We start from the raw sequence: 19,033 nt of genomic DNA, 5'->3' as shown, positions 1-19,033 counted from the left end.
ATGGATAGTGAACTTTAAACGCACCCAGAGAGAGAAAGCAGGTCTCATTCAATGAGCAACAGACCGAAAATTTCTCACTCAACAAGAGCAGAGGCTGCAGCAAGTGCAGTGATATCTTTAATATGCAGGGAGAAAATACTGTCAACCAGGAAAGATGCCTTCATGAATGAAGGTAAAATAAAAGACATGTTCAAGTCAACAAAAACAGATGCATACTGAAAAGAATTTCTAAAAGGTGTTCTTGAAATATAACGAATAGAGGTAAAGATATAATAAACACATAAAGTTAGATGACTATTGATTATAAACAATAACATTAAAAAGTCTTGTATTTAATATGTAAATTTTACATATACATTCTATATGATGCATTATAAATAATAGATCTGGAGGTATAAATGGAATCAATGTGTTCTAAACTCTTTACATTATGTGGGAGAAGGATAAAGCTATCAATTTACATTAGACTTTGATAAGCAGAGGTAGAATAATAATCTGTACATACTAAATAATAATCTGTACATCTGTGATTAAAAAGCTCCTAGAAGATGGGGCAGCACCGTGGCTCAGTGAGTAGGGCGCCAGCCCCATATGCCGAGGGTGGTGGGTTCAAACCCAGCCCCGGCCAAACTGCAACAAAAAAATAGCCGGGCGTTGTGGCGGGCGCCTGTAGTCCCAGCTGCTCGGGAGGCTGAGGCAAGAGAATCACATAAGCCCAAGAGTTGGAGGTTGCTGTGAGCCGTGTGACGCCACGGCACTCTACCTGAGGGCAGTACAGTGAGACTCTGTCTCTACAAAAAAAAAAAAAGCTCCTAGAAGATAACATGGAACAGTATGGCCATTAGATAGGAAAGTATTTCTTAAATAGGATACAGGAAAAAACTGATCAATTGATTTCACGAAAATTAGAAACTGTTCATCTGGACACTGTTGAAAGAGTGAAAAGCCATAGCACAGAGGGGGAAGACGTATTTGCAACACATATAAAAAGACTCATTTCCAAATGTACAAATCATTAAGAAATAGACTGATAACCCAGTAGAAAGCCAAGCAAGAGATCTGACCTCCCATCCTCAGGGTCGGGTATGCAGTTCCCCTCAAACATGCAGGGAGAGCCTGCGCCCTCCACAGGCAGATTGAAGTTAAGGAGACTGACCGTGTCCAGTGCCTCTGAGGACTCACAGTAACAATTCTGCTCACATGTGCACAGCCCAACCAAAACATGTGCACAGCAGCATTATTCAAAATAGCCCCAGATGAAAACTAAGTCATCGATCGATAGTGAAAGGGATGGATTGTGATGTATTCTTAGGAAGAATATTCAGCAGTGAAATACTAGACTCAGACGAGACGAATGGATCTCACTATAGCTGAGCAAAGAAGCAAGACAAAACTATACGTGCTGTAGGACTTCATCCATGCCAAGTACAGAAAAGGACAAAAATACATGGTGTTAGAAGTCAGTGTAGTGTGTACCATTGGGGGCCAGGGGTGTATGGCATATACAGTTGGGGGGAGAGGGGTGTTTGGCGTGTACGATTGGGGGACAGGGGTATATGACGTGTACAGTTGGGGGGACGGTGTGTGGCGATGGGAGAGGCGTGTTCACCTTGCGATACTTCAGCATGCTGGGCACTTACCACCTGTGTATTTTTCTGTACATGATTTTACCTCAATTGAAAAGGTTATTAAAATGAGAACGTAACTGAGAGAGCACCCAGTGATACGTGAGATTTATAAAGACTCAAATATAAAGCGATACCCTCCTTAGCGTAACTGAAGAAAGGGCCTGTGACCTGGTAATGTGAGCATTGGTCACTGCCCTTCCTCCCAGAGAGAATCTGCCCTGGGCAGGCCGCACTTCCCTCCTCTGTGGGACTCACGGAATCAGGTGCTGACCTGCAAGATGTTTCTGTTCCCAGGTGAAGAAAACAACTGAAGCCACCTTGCAGACGATACAAGACATGGTCACCATCGAGGACTATGACGTTTCTGAGTGCTTCCAGCATAGCCGCTCCACGGAGTCCGTGAAGTCCACAGTCTCCGAGACCTACCTGAGCAAGCCCAGCATCGCCAAGAGGAGAGCAAACCAGCAGGAGACCGAGGAGTTCTACTTCACGGTGTGTCCCACCTCCCAGGCCACAGGGCGCAGAGCCAGGTCCAGGGCTGTCCAGGCCACAGGGCGCAGAGCCAGGTCCAGGGCTCCCCAGGCCACTGCGCACGGAGCCACGTCCAGGGCTTCTGGATTGCCACACAGAGCCAGGTCCAGGGCTGTCCAGGCCACTGTGTGTGGAGCCAGGTCCAGGGCTCCCCAGGCCACTGCGCACGGAGCCACGTCCAGGGCTTCTGGATTGCCACACAGAGCCAGGTCCAGGGCTGTCCAGGCCACTGTGTGTGGAGCCAGGTCCAAGGCTCCCCAGGCCATTGCACACAGAGCCCAGATTAGGGCTCCCTAGGCCACTGCGCGTGGAGCCCAAGACCAGGGCTCCCCAACCAGGGCTTCTGCAGCTGCCTCCCAATCACCTGTGGCTTTTGGCTAAACATAGGCTCCTGTCTCCCCGCAGGGCTCCTGACACAATCCGTCTTGGGGAGAGTTTAGGAGTTAGAGGACTGCCTTAAAACAGAACTTTTAAACTTTGATATACGTACGTGTCACTTAGGGGAGATTTTCACCAGGCGGGTCCTGATTTCCAGAGGTCTGGGGAGAAAGAGCCTGAATGTTGGCTTCTCCAACAGGGTCCCAAGAACTGGGTAAGGGTTGCGGGTCTACAGACCAGACTCTGAGATGTGGGTGGGGGTCTGGGATCTAGAAGGCAGAAGTGGCTGGATTTTTAGATCACCTGTGAGAAATTCCTTAACAGTGTATAACTTTTTTAAGTTAAAATTTAATCTTGCCTTTTACAGAAACTCAGAGAATATTTGGAAGGTAGTAATCTCATCACAAAGCTTCAAGCCAAACACGACTTGTTGCAGAGGAGCCTTGGAGAAGGTCAGTTCTGTGCAGTAGATAGGAAGAGGCCTGGGTGGTGCCCTGTGTCATGTGAGTGTCCAGGGAAGAGGCCTGGGTGGTGTCCTCTGTCACATGAGTGTCCCATAAAGAACAAGTATTGTGTGTTTGCATTTTATGCAACAAATGCTGCATGTGTATTTTGATTTTATCTGTATCTGTAATAATCAAGCTCTCCCTGGAACTATTTTCTTAAGCTTGCTTGAGGAAGAATAGTGAAATCTAGGGAGGGCTAAAAATCCTGTCACAGAGCTCCTGAGAAGGGATCTCCGGAGCACAGCACTCCTGATACAAAGTCGAAGCAGCGCACTGCCCCATCAGAACCCCTTCCCTTCCTTCTCCTCCCTTCCAGCCCACCCATTTGTTTTAATGGGCTGGTATTTATTATTCCATCTGTTGACTGTTTGGATTCTAGAAACCAGCTAAACCAGTTTGGGTGATCTTTTTTCCTTTCAGTAGGCATTGGTTGTAGTTGAGAAAGAATCTAATCTTTTAATTAGATTGCTATGTCTAATAATAAACTATAGCAAAAGCAATAGCAACAGCTAACGTGTTACAAGGTTTCTCTGCCCCTGCCTCGTTCTGAGACCCACGCTTCTGCAGAATACACTGAGCCGGTGAAGGTCTTCTACACTGGCTAAGGGGAGGATGTGGCAGGCAAAGTCAGCAAACTGGCTACAACACAGCCCCGTCCAATAACGACACGCAGAGGACCTTCCTGCCAGGGGACACAAAGGCATCTGTGTTGAAGGTGTGCCAGGAACGTTCCAGAGCGCGGCCCAGGTGTGCTGACACCGCGTCAGTGTGCCCAGCCAAGAATGAACTCACCCGCTACTTCACTCCCTCCACTCAGCTCTGACAAGCACCCAGCCTTGCAGGGAAGGATCCATGGCAGGAAGGTCTTCCTGAGGGATGTTTCACTGCACACTGTTGAGAGAGAAAAGGGCTAAAGGCAAAGGGGACTTTATCAATGTTACTGTTTCTTTTTCTGTCTTCATGAAATTTCAAAGGAAAAATAAATAAATAAATGCAAGCAAAGTCCCTATCTAAAATTTATCTTAGTCTGTAACTTTTTTTTTTTTTTTATTGAGACAGAGGCTCACTCTGTAGCCCTGGCATCATCGTAGCCTGCAGCAAGCTCAAACTCTTGGGCTTGAGCAATCTTCCTGCCTCTCAGCCTTCTGAGTAGCTGGGGCTACAGGCACCTGCCACAAGGCCCAGCTGGTTTTTCTAGTTTTAGTAGAGACCAGGGTCCCGCCCTTACTCAGGCTCCTCTGGCACACCTGAATTCAAGCAGTGCACCTGCCTCAGCCTCCCAGCATGCTAGATTTACAGGCATGAGCCACCATACCTGGCCTAGTCTGTAACTTTACTGATCTTTTATTCACACCAGATCCTGATGGAAGTTTTAAAAAGAGAATGTCGGGGGGATGGGCAGTGAGCTATCTGAGTAACGCAAGTCCGAAAGAGATTCAGCTTTTAGATCTAAAGTCTTCCTTCTCACCATTCTGGAACTTTCCTTACCCATAAAGTAGTGTTCCGGTCACCTTATCTCCTATTTTCCTCCAAAGAACCCATCATCCTTAGGGTATGACCACCTGGAGAATGGTTACCATGACCTAAAACTCCATGTAATATACACTTAGGATGCCAAACTCTGATACAAATTTATGGCCAGTCTCACTTAGAAAAAAAGAAAATGCAACATTTAAACTACTAAAAAAAGTCTTTAAAAAATAAATAGGCAAACACAGTCTGTGAACCATCACACATTAGATTAGATTAACTTCTGAATGGAAAAGCAGACGTTAGGGAAGACATTTTATGAGAATTGGGAAGGTTTAAATATAGACTGCATAGTAAATGATATTATTAATGTTAATTTTCCTAGATATGATAATGGCATTGGGCTTATAAAGAAAGTTCTTATTCATAAGACAAGCTGGCTGAGGTATCATTGTGTCTGCAACTTAACTTTCAAATAGTTCAGAAAGAAAGACGCGGAGAGGAAGGGAGGGAGACCGAGAGAGAAGAGCGGCTATTGCGGCAAACATTAACAATTGAAAACACATGGAATGCGTAAGGATGTTCCCTGGACTATCTTCCAACTCTTGTGTAGGTTTTAGCTTTGCAAACAGTCTTTTTATCTTTGAACAGTATTCTTCAGCAATCGTATCCTGTTTTTGTTTTTTTGCCCTTTTTTTTTTTTTTGCTTTTTCCCTCATAGCACGTGGCAGGTCTTTTTCCCCCTCATTTCTCACAAACGCCTGATTATTTCAAGTGATGCCCTCAAGGTGAGTTGCCAGCCCCAATTATAAATGATCCTAAGTGTAGATTAATGCCCACAGGCACGAAGCCCTTCCCGGCAAGGCCGGGTGCGTGTCAGAGCTGAGTGGAGGGAGTGAGTTCATTCTTGGCTCTGCACACTGACGCTGTGTCAGCACACCTGGGCCACGCTCTGGAACTTCCACAGTACACCTTCAACACACATGGCTTTGTGTCCCCTAGCAGGAAGGTCCTCCTGAGCGAAGTTATTCTGCCTGTCATTATTGGACGGGGCTGTGTTGTAGCCAGTCTGCTGACTTTGCATGCCAGATCCTCTCCTTAGCTACTAAAGTGTATAAAGCTATATTATGCCTTGTGAACTCTGAGCCAGGATTTCTTTATCTGGGAATTTGTTTCAATGGGCTCTGGTGTCCCAGTGACAACAGCTGTGATCTGGTATAGAAGACCTTTGCCAGCTCAGTGTATTCTCCAGAAGGAACCCGGGTGGGTCTCATCTGGGTCTCGGCCACAGGCTGCAGCCCCCTCTGCTCACAGCCCAGTCCCTCGTGCAGACTTGCCAGCACACTGGCTGCTGGTCACTGCCTGGGTTTGACTGTAACAGCTTTGCCCAGAGAAAGCTGAGCAAGGGAGATGGGCCCCACCTTTAGCTCAAGCTTGCTGTCCCTCGTGGTGTCAACAGGCCCACGCCAGGGAGAGCGGGAGAGTCACTGCACCTGGCCCACAGTGAAGAAGTCCAGCAGTGAGCCCTTAGAAAGGAATCCAAGTCCAGGTTTGCTAAATAGGGTTAGTGGCACAGCGATCAGTGGTGTGTTTGGGAACAGTCCTAACTTTTTATATAGAAATCACCTCTCTGAAGTATACTTAGACTCATGGCTCAAAAACTGCATTCATAGTAAAACAAATAGAGCCCAACCCTGAGAGCTAGCAGTTGATCGTACACAGCTGAGTCTATAACTGCAAACATGTGCTTGGCCGCCTCACCACCTGCTTTTTGGCAGCCTACCAGCAGCCCAGAAGCTCTTTGATTTACAACATTGCGAAGTAACTAGATTGGGCTCTTAAAGTGACACTGTCCAAATTCAGAATTCCAAATCTTTTGAAAACTGCTGAAACAAGAGGAAACACAGAATGAGTCAATCAGACCAGAGTCCTGGCCATTCTCATCCCCAGCAGTACCACGATGGCTTCTTGTGACGTTGTTTGTTTTTAAATCAGGTTAAATTGACCACAGTAAGTGAGGTACACATCTATAAAACTGAGGCACTGAGATTCTTTTTCTTTTCAGTAATGAGCCTCAGTGTTCACAGGGACTCCTTTGTGTGCAGTATTTGGAGCTGGGGGGTGGGGTGGAGGGTGTAAATATCAGCGCAGTTTTGCTGAACACTGAAAATCTGACGCTGGGGTCCCCTTAGGCTGCGTTTTGTGCTGGGCATCAGGTTTCTGCAAAGAATCTAGTAAGTTGTCTGCACATGATCCATTTTCTGTACAAATACACCTTCAAAAGAGAAGCTGATTGTAAATGAAGTATGTGTTTTCAGAAAAGCATGCAGTAGTTGGAGAGTAACTCCAGGGCTGGAGAGTAACTCCAGAAACCTGTCTGTCGTTCATTAGGGAACAGACCCAGACTCTCCGTCCGGTTTGAGCTGTGTGCCGTTTATAAACAGGGTGGCCATAAAGTTCATGTGCAGTTTGAACAGTTACAACTATTTAAATTGCACACTGTGTTTGATCTAGAGTTTTTAAATCTCAAATTTCCACCAATGTAAATTTTAGTTTTCCCTTTTTCTAAGTGGATATCAAATGCATTTAGGTGTGAAAAATAACTCACTTCACAGTTCTCATGTGAAATTTCAGAGTAGCGAAGACGGTGTTTGTACCTCAAACAAGTTAATCTTGGTTCATTCTTTTCCTCCAGACGGCCTGTCTGTAGAGGTGAGGGAAGGGGAAGAACTTTCTTTGGTTTTAATAATTAAGTAGACTTCCAAAGAAAGTGATTGAAATCTAATCCTCAGACCATGGGATGCTTTCACATTTCTCTGGGAAGGAGAGTCTTCCAAGCATTTGTGTTATCGATCTATTAATGATGCTACTGATTAAAAAAAAGAACCTCATCCATCAATCGAGACACACTCAAGACACTTAACTGGAAAGACGATAACTGTGGTGCTGTCATTCTGCTGTGACTGATGGTGCAAAGCTTGCTCTTGGCTCCTTATTCAAGACGCTTCTTTCATAGGTTTTGGATTTTTTATCTCATACTATTAACCATGAATGGATGGAGCAAAATAGTTGTAAGCGTTTCACATACCATCTTTTTTTTTTTTTTTTTGAGACAGAGTCTCACTCTGTCGCCCTCTGTACAGTTCCGTGGCATCACAGCTCACAGCAACCTCAAAATCTTGGGCACAAGAGATTCTCTTGCCTCAGCCTCCCAAGTACCTGGGACTATAGGCACCTGCCACAATACCTGGCTACTTTTTTGTCGTAGTTGTCTTTGTTGTTTAGCAGGCCCAGGCGGGGTTCAAAGCCACCAGCCCTGGTATATGTGACCAGCACCCTAACCACTGAGCTACGGGTGCTGAGCCTAGCATTTCACATATCATCTTTTCCTACATCTAGGGAATGATTGTCTGGCATATTTTTTTTAAAATAGCAAAATTTCTGAGTGGTGCCTGTGACTCAAAGGAGTAGGGCACCGGCTCCATATACCAGAGGTGGCAGATTCAAACTTGGCCCTGGCCAAAAACTGCCAAAAAAAAAAATAAAAAGCAAAATTTCAAAGTTATAAAGCATTTCATTTCTAAGAAATTGTCATGAGCATCATCATTGAATCACTTGCAAGCAATTAAGTTGTGTTATTTGATTTAAATTTGTAGGTATTTATGATTTTTAAAAAATGTAGTAAATTTATTAGAGTGTTCCATATTTTGCATTTGGCTTTAGCTGCATAAGGCAGATAGAATGATAAACCACAATTCCCCACCATCCCTCTAAGATCTTTCAGAGTGTTTGTCAGGAACAATAGACTTAACATTTCTAAAGCCTGTACAGCATGTAGGTCTTGGGAGCTCAGAACAGGAATTAAAGCAAACCTGGACCCTGGTGCCTGAAGCACCCTCTTTGTGGCATGACTTTGACCAAGTCACTTTCATATAAGCTCAGTCTCTTCCGTAAAGGAAGAGTAGCCCTCTCACTAGGTTGTTGTGAAAATTGTGAGTTAATATATGCAATGTAATGTATATTTTATTACGTTAAATAAAAATAGCAGTGATGCCTAATATTTATCAGACACTTTGGTGTCTTTTATTAGGCATCACTGCTATTTTTATTTTTAGGCATCACTTTGGTGTCTGATAAATATTAGGCATCACTGCTATTTTTATTTAACGTAACTAACGCGATCACACCTAATGCTGTGATAGTTTGCAGCATGAGCAAATACAGCGCGGCACAAGCCAGATCACTGCTCTGCCCTCAACTTCTGCTTATTCTGCTGACTCACCCTGGGTGGTCTCAGCGGTGTCCCGTCCCCAGGACAGCCCACATGCCCTGCTCTCTCTGGGCCTTACCCTGCTCTGTCCGGCTGCCTGCTGAACACTGCCTTTAGGATGCCACATAAGCCTCCACCCGCCACAACTAGCCCACCATCTGCCCTCTACTTTCCAGTGGACTTTCCCTCCCATTCATGAATAGCTATCGATTATTCCAGAATTCTAGGTGCATCTTCTCTTTTCTTCTTCTCTCCCAACATAGTCAAAAACCAGCAAAGGGAAGGGACTTAGAAGGCAGGTAGAACAGGATCTGCCCCTCCCCTCCTCCCCATGTCAAGTCATGGCCAAGGATTGATTCTGCCAGCAGGCGCTGTGGCCTGGCCCTGTCTTGAGAAAGGTATTCTCTGATATTAACAGTTTTCCCCTGTTTGATCAATAAATATTAGTCAAATCCTTTGTGTTATTTGTTATTCAAGAGCAGATAGGGAAGTAAAAGGCCCCTTTGCAGCCTGGGAGCACGGCCCCACCATCCCAGCAAGCTGCTGTCTTCCCCATGGTTAGTTACACTGGCTTTGTCTGAGGCACTGCCCTGTTTGCACTGAACTGACCCTCCCTGCCAGCTATATTTTCAAGCTGTTGAAATGTTGAAATGATCCAGGACTGGATCATCATTTTGCAAACAAATAAACTAAATGGCTCACTTTGCCCACACCCCTCCCTGCCGTTCCTCCTTGAACACCAGGGAGACCGGAGGGCAGCCACCGACTGGGAAATGGGTGCAGGTGTGGAGTCCCCAAAATTCAGACCTGCTGTTTAAAACAAGTCAGGAAGCACAAATGTATCATAAGCAACCCGGGTCTTCATGGACAGGGAAATATGAAATACTTTTAGCTTACAGGCTGGTGGAGTGTATTATAATTTAATGTCGTTATACTTTAATATCTGCAAATTTCATTTCAGATTATAGAATGTAACTTCTCTCAAGTTCCCTGACTTCTGGCTACAGAAAAGAATACCAGTTTAGACCCCTCATTTTCCCCTACAAGTATCAATCGAGACAGCGGGATAACATGTTAATGCAAATTTTGCATATGCCTTATTTACATTTCATCTTTGAACTTACAGTTAGGATCAAATAGCTATTTCTTATCTGTTTAAAAAACAAATATGGCCTCAAATAGCCAAGTTCAACATGTTTCTCTATAGAATTTACTGAATATTATATATAGATTTTGTGATATATTCAGTTTGAATTATTTATCTGTCTTTGTATGTTATCCTCATGTTTTCTACCATAAAATGTGCAGGTTATTATAAACTCAGCATTCCTTTTAAAATAAGGGAAAGGTCATATAAAAAGATTACCAGGGAGGGTAATGAGTGGGGCCACACCTACGGTGCATCTTAGAATGGGTACAGGAGAAACTTACTAAATGCAGAATACAAATGCCTACATACAATAACTAAGAAAATGCCATGAAGGCTACATTGAACAGTTTGATGAGAATATTTCAGATTGTATATGAAACCGGCACATTGTACCCCTTGATTGCACTAAGGTACACAGCTATGATTTAACAATAAAAAAAAAAATAATTTATTGGGCGGCGCCTGTGGCTCAAGGAGTAGGGCGCCGGTCCCATATGCCGGAGGTGGCAGGTTCAAACCCAGCCCCAGCCAAAAAAAAACACACAAAAAAAAAAAAAAATGCAAAGAAAAAAATAATAATTTATTAAATGAAAAAAAAAGATTATCAAATCCATTCTCCTGGATTCCATTCAATTTACTTATTTCATTTTTTTTTTCCTGCAGGTCACAGAGCAGAGTATATGACTACGAGGTAGGAGACTATTTTATCATGACTTACAGTGTCTCTCACTTTATTTTCTCTTTAATGAGAAGCAACTATTTCAATGCTATAAGAATGAACATAGGGTGTTAATGAACTTGGAGGATAGTTTTGGCTTGATGAAGCATAGCAACAAGAAACGTTGGAGGTGCTCACAAGAGCAGATGTGCTCTGGCCTGGCTAAGCGTTTCCCAGTGGAATTGTAAAGCTCTTTAATCAGCAGAGACACAGCAAAGCTTAAACAGGCTTGTTTCATCTCATCCAGAACACCGTAGGGTCGTAGAAATAGTCTGACATGACTTTGGATTTGATAGTCTAATTTAAAAACAATATAGTGTGTATGTGGACTGCCCGAGTGAGTAGGAAGCGCGATCACTTTCCTTTCTGCTGCCTCTTTCCCTTCAGGTCATATGCAACTTAGGGCCTGGTCGAATATCCGTCCATAGGGTCTGGGCTCTCTATCTTACACTGTTTTGGTCACTTTAAAAGTTTAACTTTTAACACCTGTACCTATATTGTACTTTCTCCATTCGTGGAAGGATTTTGAAGTTACTGCTAAGAAAGAAAAGCATCTTGGAAACAGACTCTAATTTGGAGTGGGGAAAATTTGCAGCAACATTTATTTTTCTGTCACCACTTGTACAACAGCCAAAAATTATTCCTATTAACATAATAAGATTTTGCACTTTCAAAGTGGAGCTCTCTGGAGCCGAGAGGCAGTGGGAAGCTGGTGTGCCTGTGGTCATAACTGGCAAACTGATTTCTGAAGTTTGATAACATTACTACTGGGCAGGGTATTCCTAAGGGAGCCCTGTCTTACTTCTTGGTGAACCAACTAGAAAGATCCAGCTACTGATTTTTCTAAACTTAACAAAAGAAAAAAAGACCAAGGTTTTTTTTTTCATATATAGTATCTCTTTGCACTATCAATTATTTTACCTGTCATTTTGTAATTATAATGTAAAAAGATTTTTTAATAAAGAAGGCAAATACATGAATTTGCAATGAGAACTTAGCACTAGAAAGACTCGACATTCCCATCACCCCACCCAGGGCATCCTCTCATGTGGGCATGTGTGTAGGAAACCACTGACCAGAAGTTATGTGGCAGGCGTGGAACAGGAGGAGTCCCGTGGATGGAGTGTCTAGTGGCCCCAGCTCTGTCCACCTGATGCCTGTCCCACAGAAACTGCCTTGATGAACACTCAGCAGTTCATGTGAATTCCAAATTCTTATCGCAACTTCAGTCTGATCACATGAACTCATGCTTTAGAACTTTTGGGAGAGGAGATTTTCAGCCCTTTGGTAGAAAACTCAAAAGGTGGGGCGGCACCTGTGGCTCAAAGAGGTAGGGCGCTGGCCCCATATGCCAGAGGTGGCGGGTTCAAGCCCAGCCCTGGCCAAAAAAAAAAAACTCAAAAGGTGTCATTGCATTAGCCCCAACTGGGAACCACCACTGCATCTCCCAGCCACTCGGGGACAATTAATTATTCGATACCACCAGAGGCTGTGGCTCCAGTTGCCAGATTTGCTTACTCCACAAATCAAGGACCAAACAAAAAGCTGATCCCCTGGCGTGGTCGGCTACACCGAGTAGCACCACCCAGGAAGCTCCGTCAGCCCTGTTACAATAACCCCGTGTCTAGATTCTGTATTTAATGCTTTGACATGTGGGGCTGGGTTGACCATGGCGGGATGACCCTCCAGACTAACCAATTCCTGGAGATGGTAAGGACTGGCCTGCAAATGTGCCAACTGACCCAGCGCCCAAACCTCCACCACCTCCATCAGGGTATGCCCACTGACAGCCCCTATTCCCCTTCCCTAATCACCCCACACCCAGGTTCCAGGGGTAACCCCCATGCCCCAGAGCCCATCAAAATCACTCAAACCAGCAGATTCTAACCCTTCCTACCCTGCTTCTCCTGGCTTTTACCCCCGCTCCCTCCATCTCCTGACTCCCTCACCCGTAGCCTCCCTAGTGGCAGGTGCCCACTCCTCTGGGGAACTGTGAGTGACAAACCGTCTCTTACAATGGCAGTTGTCTCCTGAACTATTGGCCTCACCTGTTTAAAATAATATCCACATTTTAAAACACAAACTAATGAAAGGACTAGATGAAATCAGCATGTACGGTGAAAGTCTTTGCTAGTTGCTTTTTTGTTTTGTTTTGTTTTGAGACAGACTCTTAACTCTATCCTCCTAGGTAGAGTGTCATGGTGTCACAGCTCACAGCAACCTCAAACTCTTGGGCTCAAGAGATTCTCTTGCCTCAGCCTCCAGAGTAGCTGGGACAACAGGCACCTGCCACAAGGCCCAGCTATCTTTTAGAGACAAGATGTCACTCTGGCTCAGGCTGGTCTCGAACTCCTGAGCTCAGGTGATCCTCCTGCCTCTGCCTTCCAGAGTACTGGGATTACAGGCGTGAGCTGCCATGCCCGGCCTATTGCCTGGTTTTTGACACCTTCTGGATTCCTTCCTCCCTAGAATTCAAGGTTTAAAAGAAATTTGGGAAACATCAGCTGTGGCAGGACATGACATGCTGGCTGCTGGTGGAAGCCTCCCATGTTTACTTGCAGACCTCGCAAGGGCTCCTTTTCCCTTCTCAAGCACCATGGAAACCCAGGTGCTGCCTGTTCTATACCCGTTAGTCACACAAACCCACCTGCTGACAGATTCTTAAAATTTAGCTATGGACTGCGGTGTCTGTGGGGCTATTCCCCCCCGTCTTGATTGCTGTGGTAAGGTCTAATGAAGTTAGTTGGACCTTCTGCATAAATTCTTGGGATTGGGGTCCTAAAGTGGGCTTTCTGGATGAGAGCTAAATTTTTCTTAGAGAGTCTGCAGCTTCATGCAGTAATGAAGTGTTTTACATAATTTTCAAGTGTGGTGTGTATGTCCTTATAGGTTCCTCATAAGCCTGGGAACATAGGAGAATTGGAATACCCAAAGAGAGGTCTTGGGGTTTCCTCCCATCTGTCCCGGTCAGCAGAGTTGTGGAAGTTAAGTCAGGTAATCCTGGCCTTCTTTCCACGAAAGGGAGAGAGCAGAAGAGGTTCCCCCTCTGCAGTGATGGTGGAAGCTGCTGCAGGGTTGGTAAATGCAGGACTTAGTGCCTGGGCGTGCACCTGTCAGAGAGGTGGGCGTGTCCAAACCGGACAGGCAACTGGAGACGGAAGACCAGAGCAGCGCCATGCATCCTCGTGCTCTTACAAGTATTCGAGTGGTGGGATAATTTGTTCTAAATAAAAAATAAGTCATGTGAGCCAGTATTCTGCCCATCAGAAACAACACTGAAACCAAACTCATATTACTTTCACTTATGACCCATTATTAATAGTTACTTTGCATAAAATAAAATACCATTAATACCTAAGGGGTATTGAATGGATGTAATGTTGCTTCCATTGAAAAATTATGCTATAACTACAAACGTTCTATTTAATTTCTCATTTGGAGATCTGTTAGAGCCCTAGTTTTTGTGACTTAGTGACATCTTACTATGTGGCTGGTAAAGAAGAGCCCTACTTTGTAACATTGGGCCAAATAGCTCACAATTCCATTTGGTAATGCTTATCATTTTTAAACAAATCAGCAAACAAATGTCAGCTATAATATACAGGAAAACAGCCGTCTGAGTAAATAACCGGTGTGTTTTTTGATACGGAAGTAAGTAAATGAATGGGAAGGGGAGGGACTGTTTCTTCCCATGGGCGGGATGGGGATGCCCAAGATTCCCGTGTTTTGATGTGACCTGTGGGAGTTTCATTTACTGTTTGATTTCTGCCATGCTCAGTAATTATATTCCCTTCCCTTAGGCCTCCAAATGTTCCCCCTAAGCCCCAGAAACACAGGAAGTCCAGGCCCCGCTCACAGTATAATGCTAAGTTGTTTAATGGGGATTTGGAGACATTCGTCAAGGTACTGGCACCAGCCATCTGGGTGGCTGGTCCCCATGCTTCTGACTATAATGGCCTCAGCCTCTCATAACAGGAGGCGGGTCATTATGTCCAAGTCTGTCCTGGGGCTCTTTGCTTTCCCAGAAAATCAATATAATATTTCCTGAAGTCAGAGTGGAAAGAATATTTGGGTTGAGTGCCTTCAGAAGAGGGAATAAATACGGGTGTTATAATGTGGGCAAAAGAGAAAGCCCTCTTTGTTTCTTTTAAAGCCATGATTTGTACAAAAAGGAAAAGATTCCATGTTTTAGTCTTACTTGTGCAAATGAGACAGCACAACATATGTATTTAAATTCCATGCCTTAGGCTAGCTCGGAAGCACAGCAAGAGGCGTTATTTCCCACGACTTGAGGAACTCATTATATTGGATAAATTGTGAGACCCTGTGGCCTGTACCTTGTATCTCTGCTGTTTCACTTTCTGTCTTCTTTTTCACCCTGTATTTCTGATAATGCTTCTAGCCGAGGACGAAGGAGCTCTCACGCGAGGCACCAGGTACAGTGCGAGGGCGCGAGGCCCAGCCTCCCACTGCCGGGTCCTTCCCAGTCACACCCCTCTCGCCTTTCATGAGATTTTTAAGGTCTTTAAAAGAAAAGTGTTTGCAGTTGGAAATTAGACAGGTTTATAAATACGCGTTGCCTAGAAAGAAACTGCAGAAATCAAACACTAGTTTAAAAGGAATAGTCTTCTGCAGGAAAAATAGATTAAATGCTTAGTTTTTATGTTATTGTTTGGCAAATGTATCAAATTTGATCAAGGGTTTTTATTTTAAAACGTCAGTGTTATATGCCAAATATGTATTTCGTCCTGGATTATGGGCCTTAGTGTAAATTACATGAAAAAGAAAAGGCTTTCTTGCTTCTTCACAGCTCACATCTTCTCATGTGGGCGGCAATGTTTCCGAAGACTGAATCCATGTGGGAAGCCGCACCATTAATAACCTCCCTGCGTGGGGCTGTACAGATGCCTCGCTTTCTTAAAAGACAGATGTTTATTGAATGTGTGCACTAATAATGCACAACTGAATGCGTGTGTGTGTGTGTGTGGCTTGTATGTGGACACACATACATACATGCACATAGGGAGAGACAGATCAGAGACCTTTGGCAGGCTTAAAAATGAGCCATAACCCTGGAATTACGTGAAAAGCCGCCGGGGAACCTGCCCAGCAGTCACTGGCCCACTGCCGGAGCCGCAAACCCAGAAGAGCCTTGCAGACTCTAATTTAATATAAAAGTATTGTCAAATGTGATTGTCTAGTTTCCCAGCACATGGCTTATATGCAGGGGCAGATCAGACAGAGAGCGCGGACGATGAAAGCCTGAGAGTGCAGTAACGCAGCAAGGAGCCCAGTGGGCTTCTGCTGGGGCTGAGGACACAGCATGGGAGTGGCTGCCCACCGGGAGAGGGAAGCCCGGGTTATCGTTTTTAAATTTTTTATTAAGAGCAATTAAACCAACCAAATTAAGGTGCACACAGAGGGCTCCTTACATGTCTGAAAAGCGCGTGGCCACTCCCAGAAGGCCTCTACGGTGTCACTGAGACTGCAAAAGCAAAACCATTTTTCCTCTTTTTCCCATCGAGAAACTGTGACGCAGGGAGCGAGGTTTGAATGGTGCACAGCGTACAGTTTCTTGTAAAGTTACTTTCTACCTGAGCATCTGACGTCCACGAAATTCAGTTCAAACACACTCTCATTCCTTTTTACTACAAGATTCATTATATGTGAATGAAATGCTGCTGACAGCTAAAAGATGAGTAATCCCCTAAGTAAATGTGAAGGCAAAAGTATTTTTTACATAATAGGAAAAGCCCTAGACATTTCTATTTAGAACATTCTTGATGCAAACATTTTCCTTTTAAGAACCTTTTATTCTTTGCTTTTCTGTTTTAATACTGGGTTCAGTGGAGGTGTACACTAATGTTGTTCTTGTGTCACTTACCTGTAAATATGTGTGTCTTTTAAATTGCAGTGTTACATGAATTGTTCCTATAAAGTTTTCATCCCATAAAACACACTTGTATCTTTTTTAAAAATTTTTTCTCACATATTCAGTAAGTTTTGTTGTAATTACGTTGCTGTTTTTTGAGCCAGCTCCTCCACACTAAAATGTGTTTTTATTCTTAAGACTCTTCTTTAAGAAATTAATAAAAGTTATGCTCCTAAAAAAAATTAACCAATTAGAGAAATTTCATACAGGCTCCAGAAGTAATTGAGCCATTAACTGGCTTATGTGCTAATTCGATGGTCTTAAAAGCTAAAATAAAGCCATTCCTTGAGCAGAGTAGTACCTACTCTCAGAATAGAAAAGAGTTGAGGGCAGCTCCTGTGGCTTAAAGGAGTAGGGCGCCAGCCCCATATACCAGAGGTGGTGGGTTCAAACCCAGGCCAAGAACTGCAAAACAACAACAACAACAAAAAAACGATAAAAGAGTTGAAATTGCTGGACTGTGTTATCCCCAGTCCTTCCCCCACTGCTTAATTGGGAAGGTTAGTGAGCTCCGAGTTTTTCCACTATATTGAGACAACCAAAGTTCTTATGTTTCAGAATAAAATTCCTTGCGAATCAATACCTGGTGTCAGCTAACCATTTTTAAACCCCATGTTTTCTTGAAAGACCTAATACCTGAAATAGCAGAGTCTTAGGAGTCCATGAGAGTAACTGCGCGGTCAGTAACCTCCCGGAACTCCGGGGAGCGCAGGGCATGGACACCTGCTTCTCCGCCAGCTCAGCGGCTCCTCATCTCACTTGTCAGCCTATACATGTTTTGAGGCATTTGCACAATCTACATTTGTTCCACAGAGGGCCGTGACTGTGTTACAAGATGTAGGGCAGAGAAGGCCAGAAAATGCTTCTTAAGAAACTTAGAACTTCTAGGCCGGGTGCGGTCTCTCATACCTGTAATTCCAGCACTCTGGGAGGCCAAGGTGGAAGGATTGCCTAAGCTCACAGGTTCGAACTCCAGCCTGAGGCAGAGTGAGACCTCATCTCTAAAAATAGCCAGGCGTTGTGGCAGGTACCTGTCGTCCCAGCTACTCAGGAGACTGAGGCAAGAGAATCACTTGAGACCAAGAGTTTGAGGTTGCTGTGAGCTATGACACCACAGCACTCAACCAAGGACAATAGTGTAATAAATACTCTGTCTCAAAACAAAGGAAAAAGAAAATGAGACCTTCTGGGACGTGAATTTGTCATCTTTTTCTTTTCCCTTAAAACATGAAAAAGTAACAGTGAACAGGCCATGAGGACAAGTCCGTTCTGATGCAAACTAAATGCATGGCACGTTTTAAGTGTCTGTGAAACCGTCCTCATGTGACACATCCACAGACACAGAAGCACCTTTCTAGCTGTCCTCACTGAGGTGCAGACTCTTGGGAGGTTTTGGAGAGGACCCTCGGATGACTGAAACATGTCCCTGGTGACCAGGACAGCCAGTCAACCCTAAGATGCTATAGTCATATTACTGACTACCTTCCAAGTCCGTCCACGATCGGTCACTGACATAAATAAGCTTTCCAGAAGTTAGTCATTCACCTGTGCATCCTGCTGTGCGAGCCTGAACACAGCGGTGACAGACGGGTGGTGGTCAACATCCCTAGCCATGCCAGAGGAAGCAGAACAGGATTGCCTTCAATGCATTTTATTGGTTTGCTCCAGAAATGAAATACACATTTGTTTAAATATAAATTCTTCCACATCCTTGTTTCTATTTTTGGCCTTAGGGAAGATTTTAGAGAGGGTAGACTTGGAAGTGATCATCCAAAAGGGTAAAAATCACTCCTTAATACCACTAGACTGTGAGCTATATTGCTGTGTGGGGTTAGACCCCTCCTTTGAAGCTCACTGGCTCCCCTCTCTTCACCCAGGACTCGGGGCAGGTCATCCCCCTCATCGTGGAAAGCTGTATTCAGTTCATCAATCTCTATGGTAAGCCATGAACTACAGGATTTCTTTTTTAAAAAATATTAGAGGTGTTTCAGTAAACAATAACTTTCTGCTTAACGTTTACCTTCAGAGGAAGGGGATCTGGAAGATGGGACGGGGCTGTTGACCGCCTGTCCTCTCTGTCCTCCCAGGTCTTCAGCACCAGGGGACGGGGATCTGAAAGATGGGACAGGGCTGCTGACCCTCTGTCCTCTCTGTCCTCCTAGGTCTTCAGCATCAGGGAATTTTCAGAGTCTCGGGGTCCCAGGTGGAAGTCAATGACATTAAAAATTCATTCGAGAGAGGTAACTGCACGTCTGGGTCCCTATGTGTTAGAAAGTCATCCCACCTGCAGACGGAAGGGGCAGCCTCACCTGCATCTCCTGACAACTTTCTCCTTGAGTTTCCTCCCTGTGGACGCTAAGGGATGAAACTATTCAGGACAGCTGGGAAGCGAGGCCAAAATCGTGGCAGAAAAGCGTGTGAGCTTTGCGTCCTGGCTTAAAACTAGCATT

General features: G+C 44.5%; 1 protein-coding gene across 3 annotated transcripts in view; it reads left to right on the top strand.

Moving 5' to 3' along the window:
• Positions 1-19,033, top strand: part of SRGAP1 (SLIT-ROBO Rho GTPase activating protein 1) — a 318,865-nt gene that overhangs the window by 232,493 nt on the left and 67,339 nt on the right. Inside the window, exons 9-14 of one of the 3 annotated variants that reach the window (XM_053555895.1) lie at positions 1,923-2,120; positions 2,905-2,989; positions 10,597-10,624; positions 15,054-15,087; positions 18,461-18,521; positions 18,746-18,823. In XM_053555895.1, coding sequence (XP_053411870.1) covers positions 1,923-2,120; positions 2,905-2,989; positions 10,597-10,624; positions 15,054-15,087; positions 18,461-18,521; positions 18,746-18,823 — 484 coding nt within the window. Of the gene's footprint in view, positions 1-1,922; positions 2,121-2,904; positions 2,990-10,596; positions 10,625-14,451; positions 14,555-15,053; positions 15,088-18,460; positions 18,522-18,745; positions 18,824-19,033 lie in introns of all 3 variants that reach the window. The other 2 variants (XM_053555894.1, XM_053555897.1) reach the window with 2 other exon arrangements.

This window comes from Nycticebus coucang, chromosome 12 (genome assembly GCF_027406575.1).
Source record: "Nycticebus coucang isolate mNycCou1 chromosome 12, mNycCou1.pri, whole genome shotgun sequence".
NCBI lineage: Eukaryota > Metazoa > Chordata > Mammalia > Primates > Lorisidae > Nycticebus > Nycticebus coucang.
This window is presented reverse-complemented; position numbering and strand designations above follow the sequence as displayed.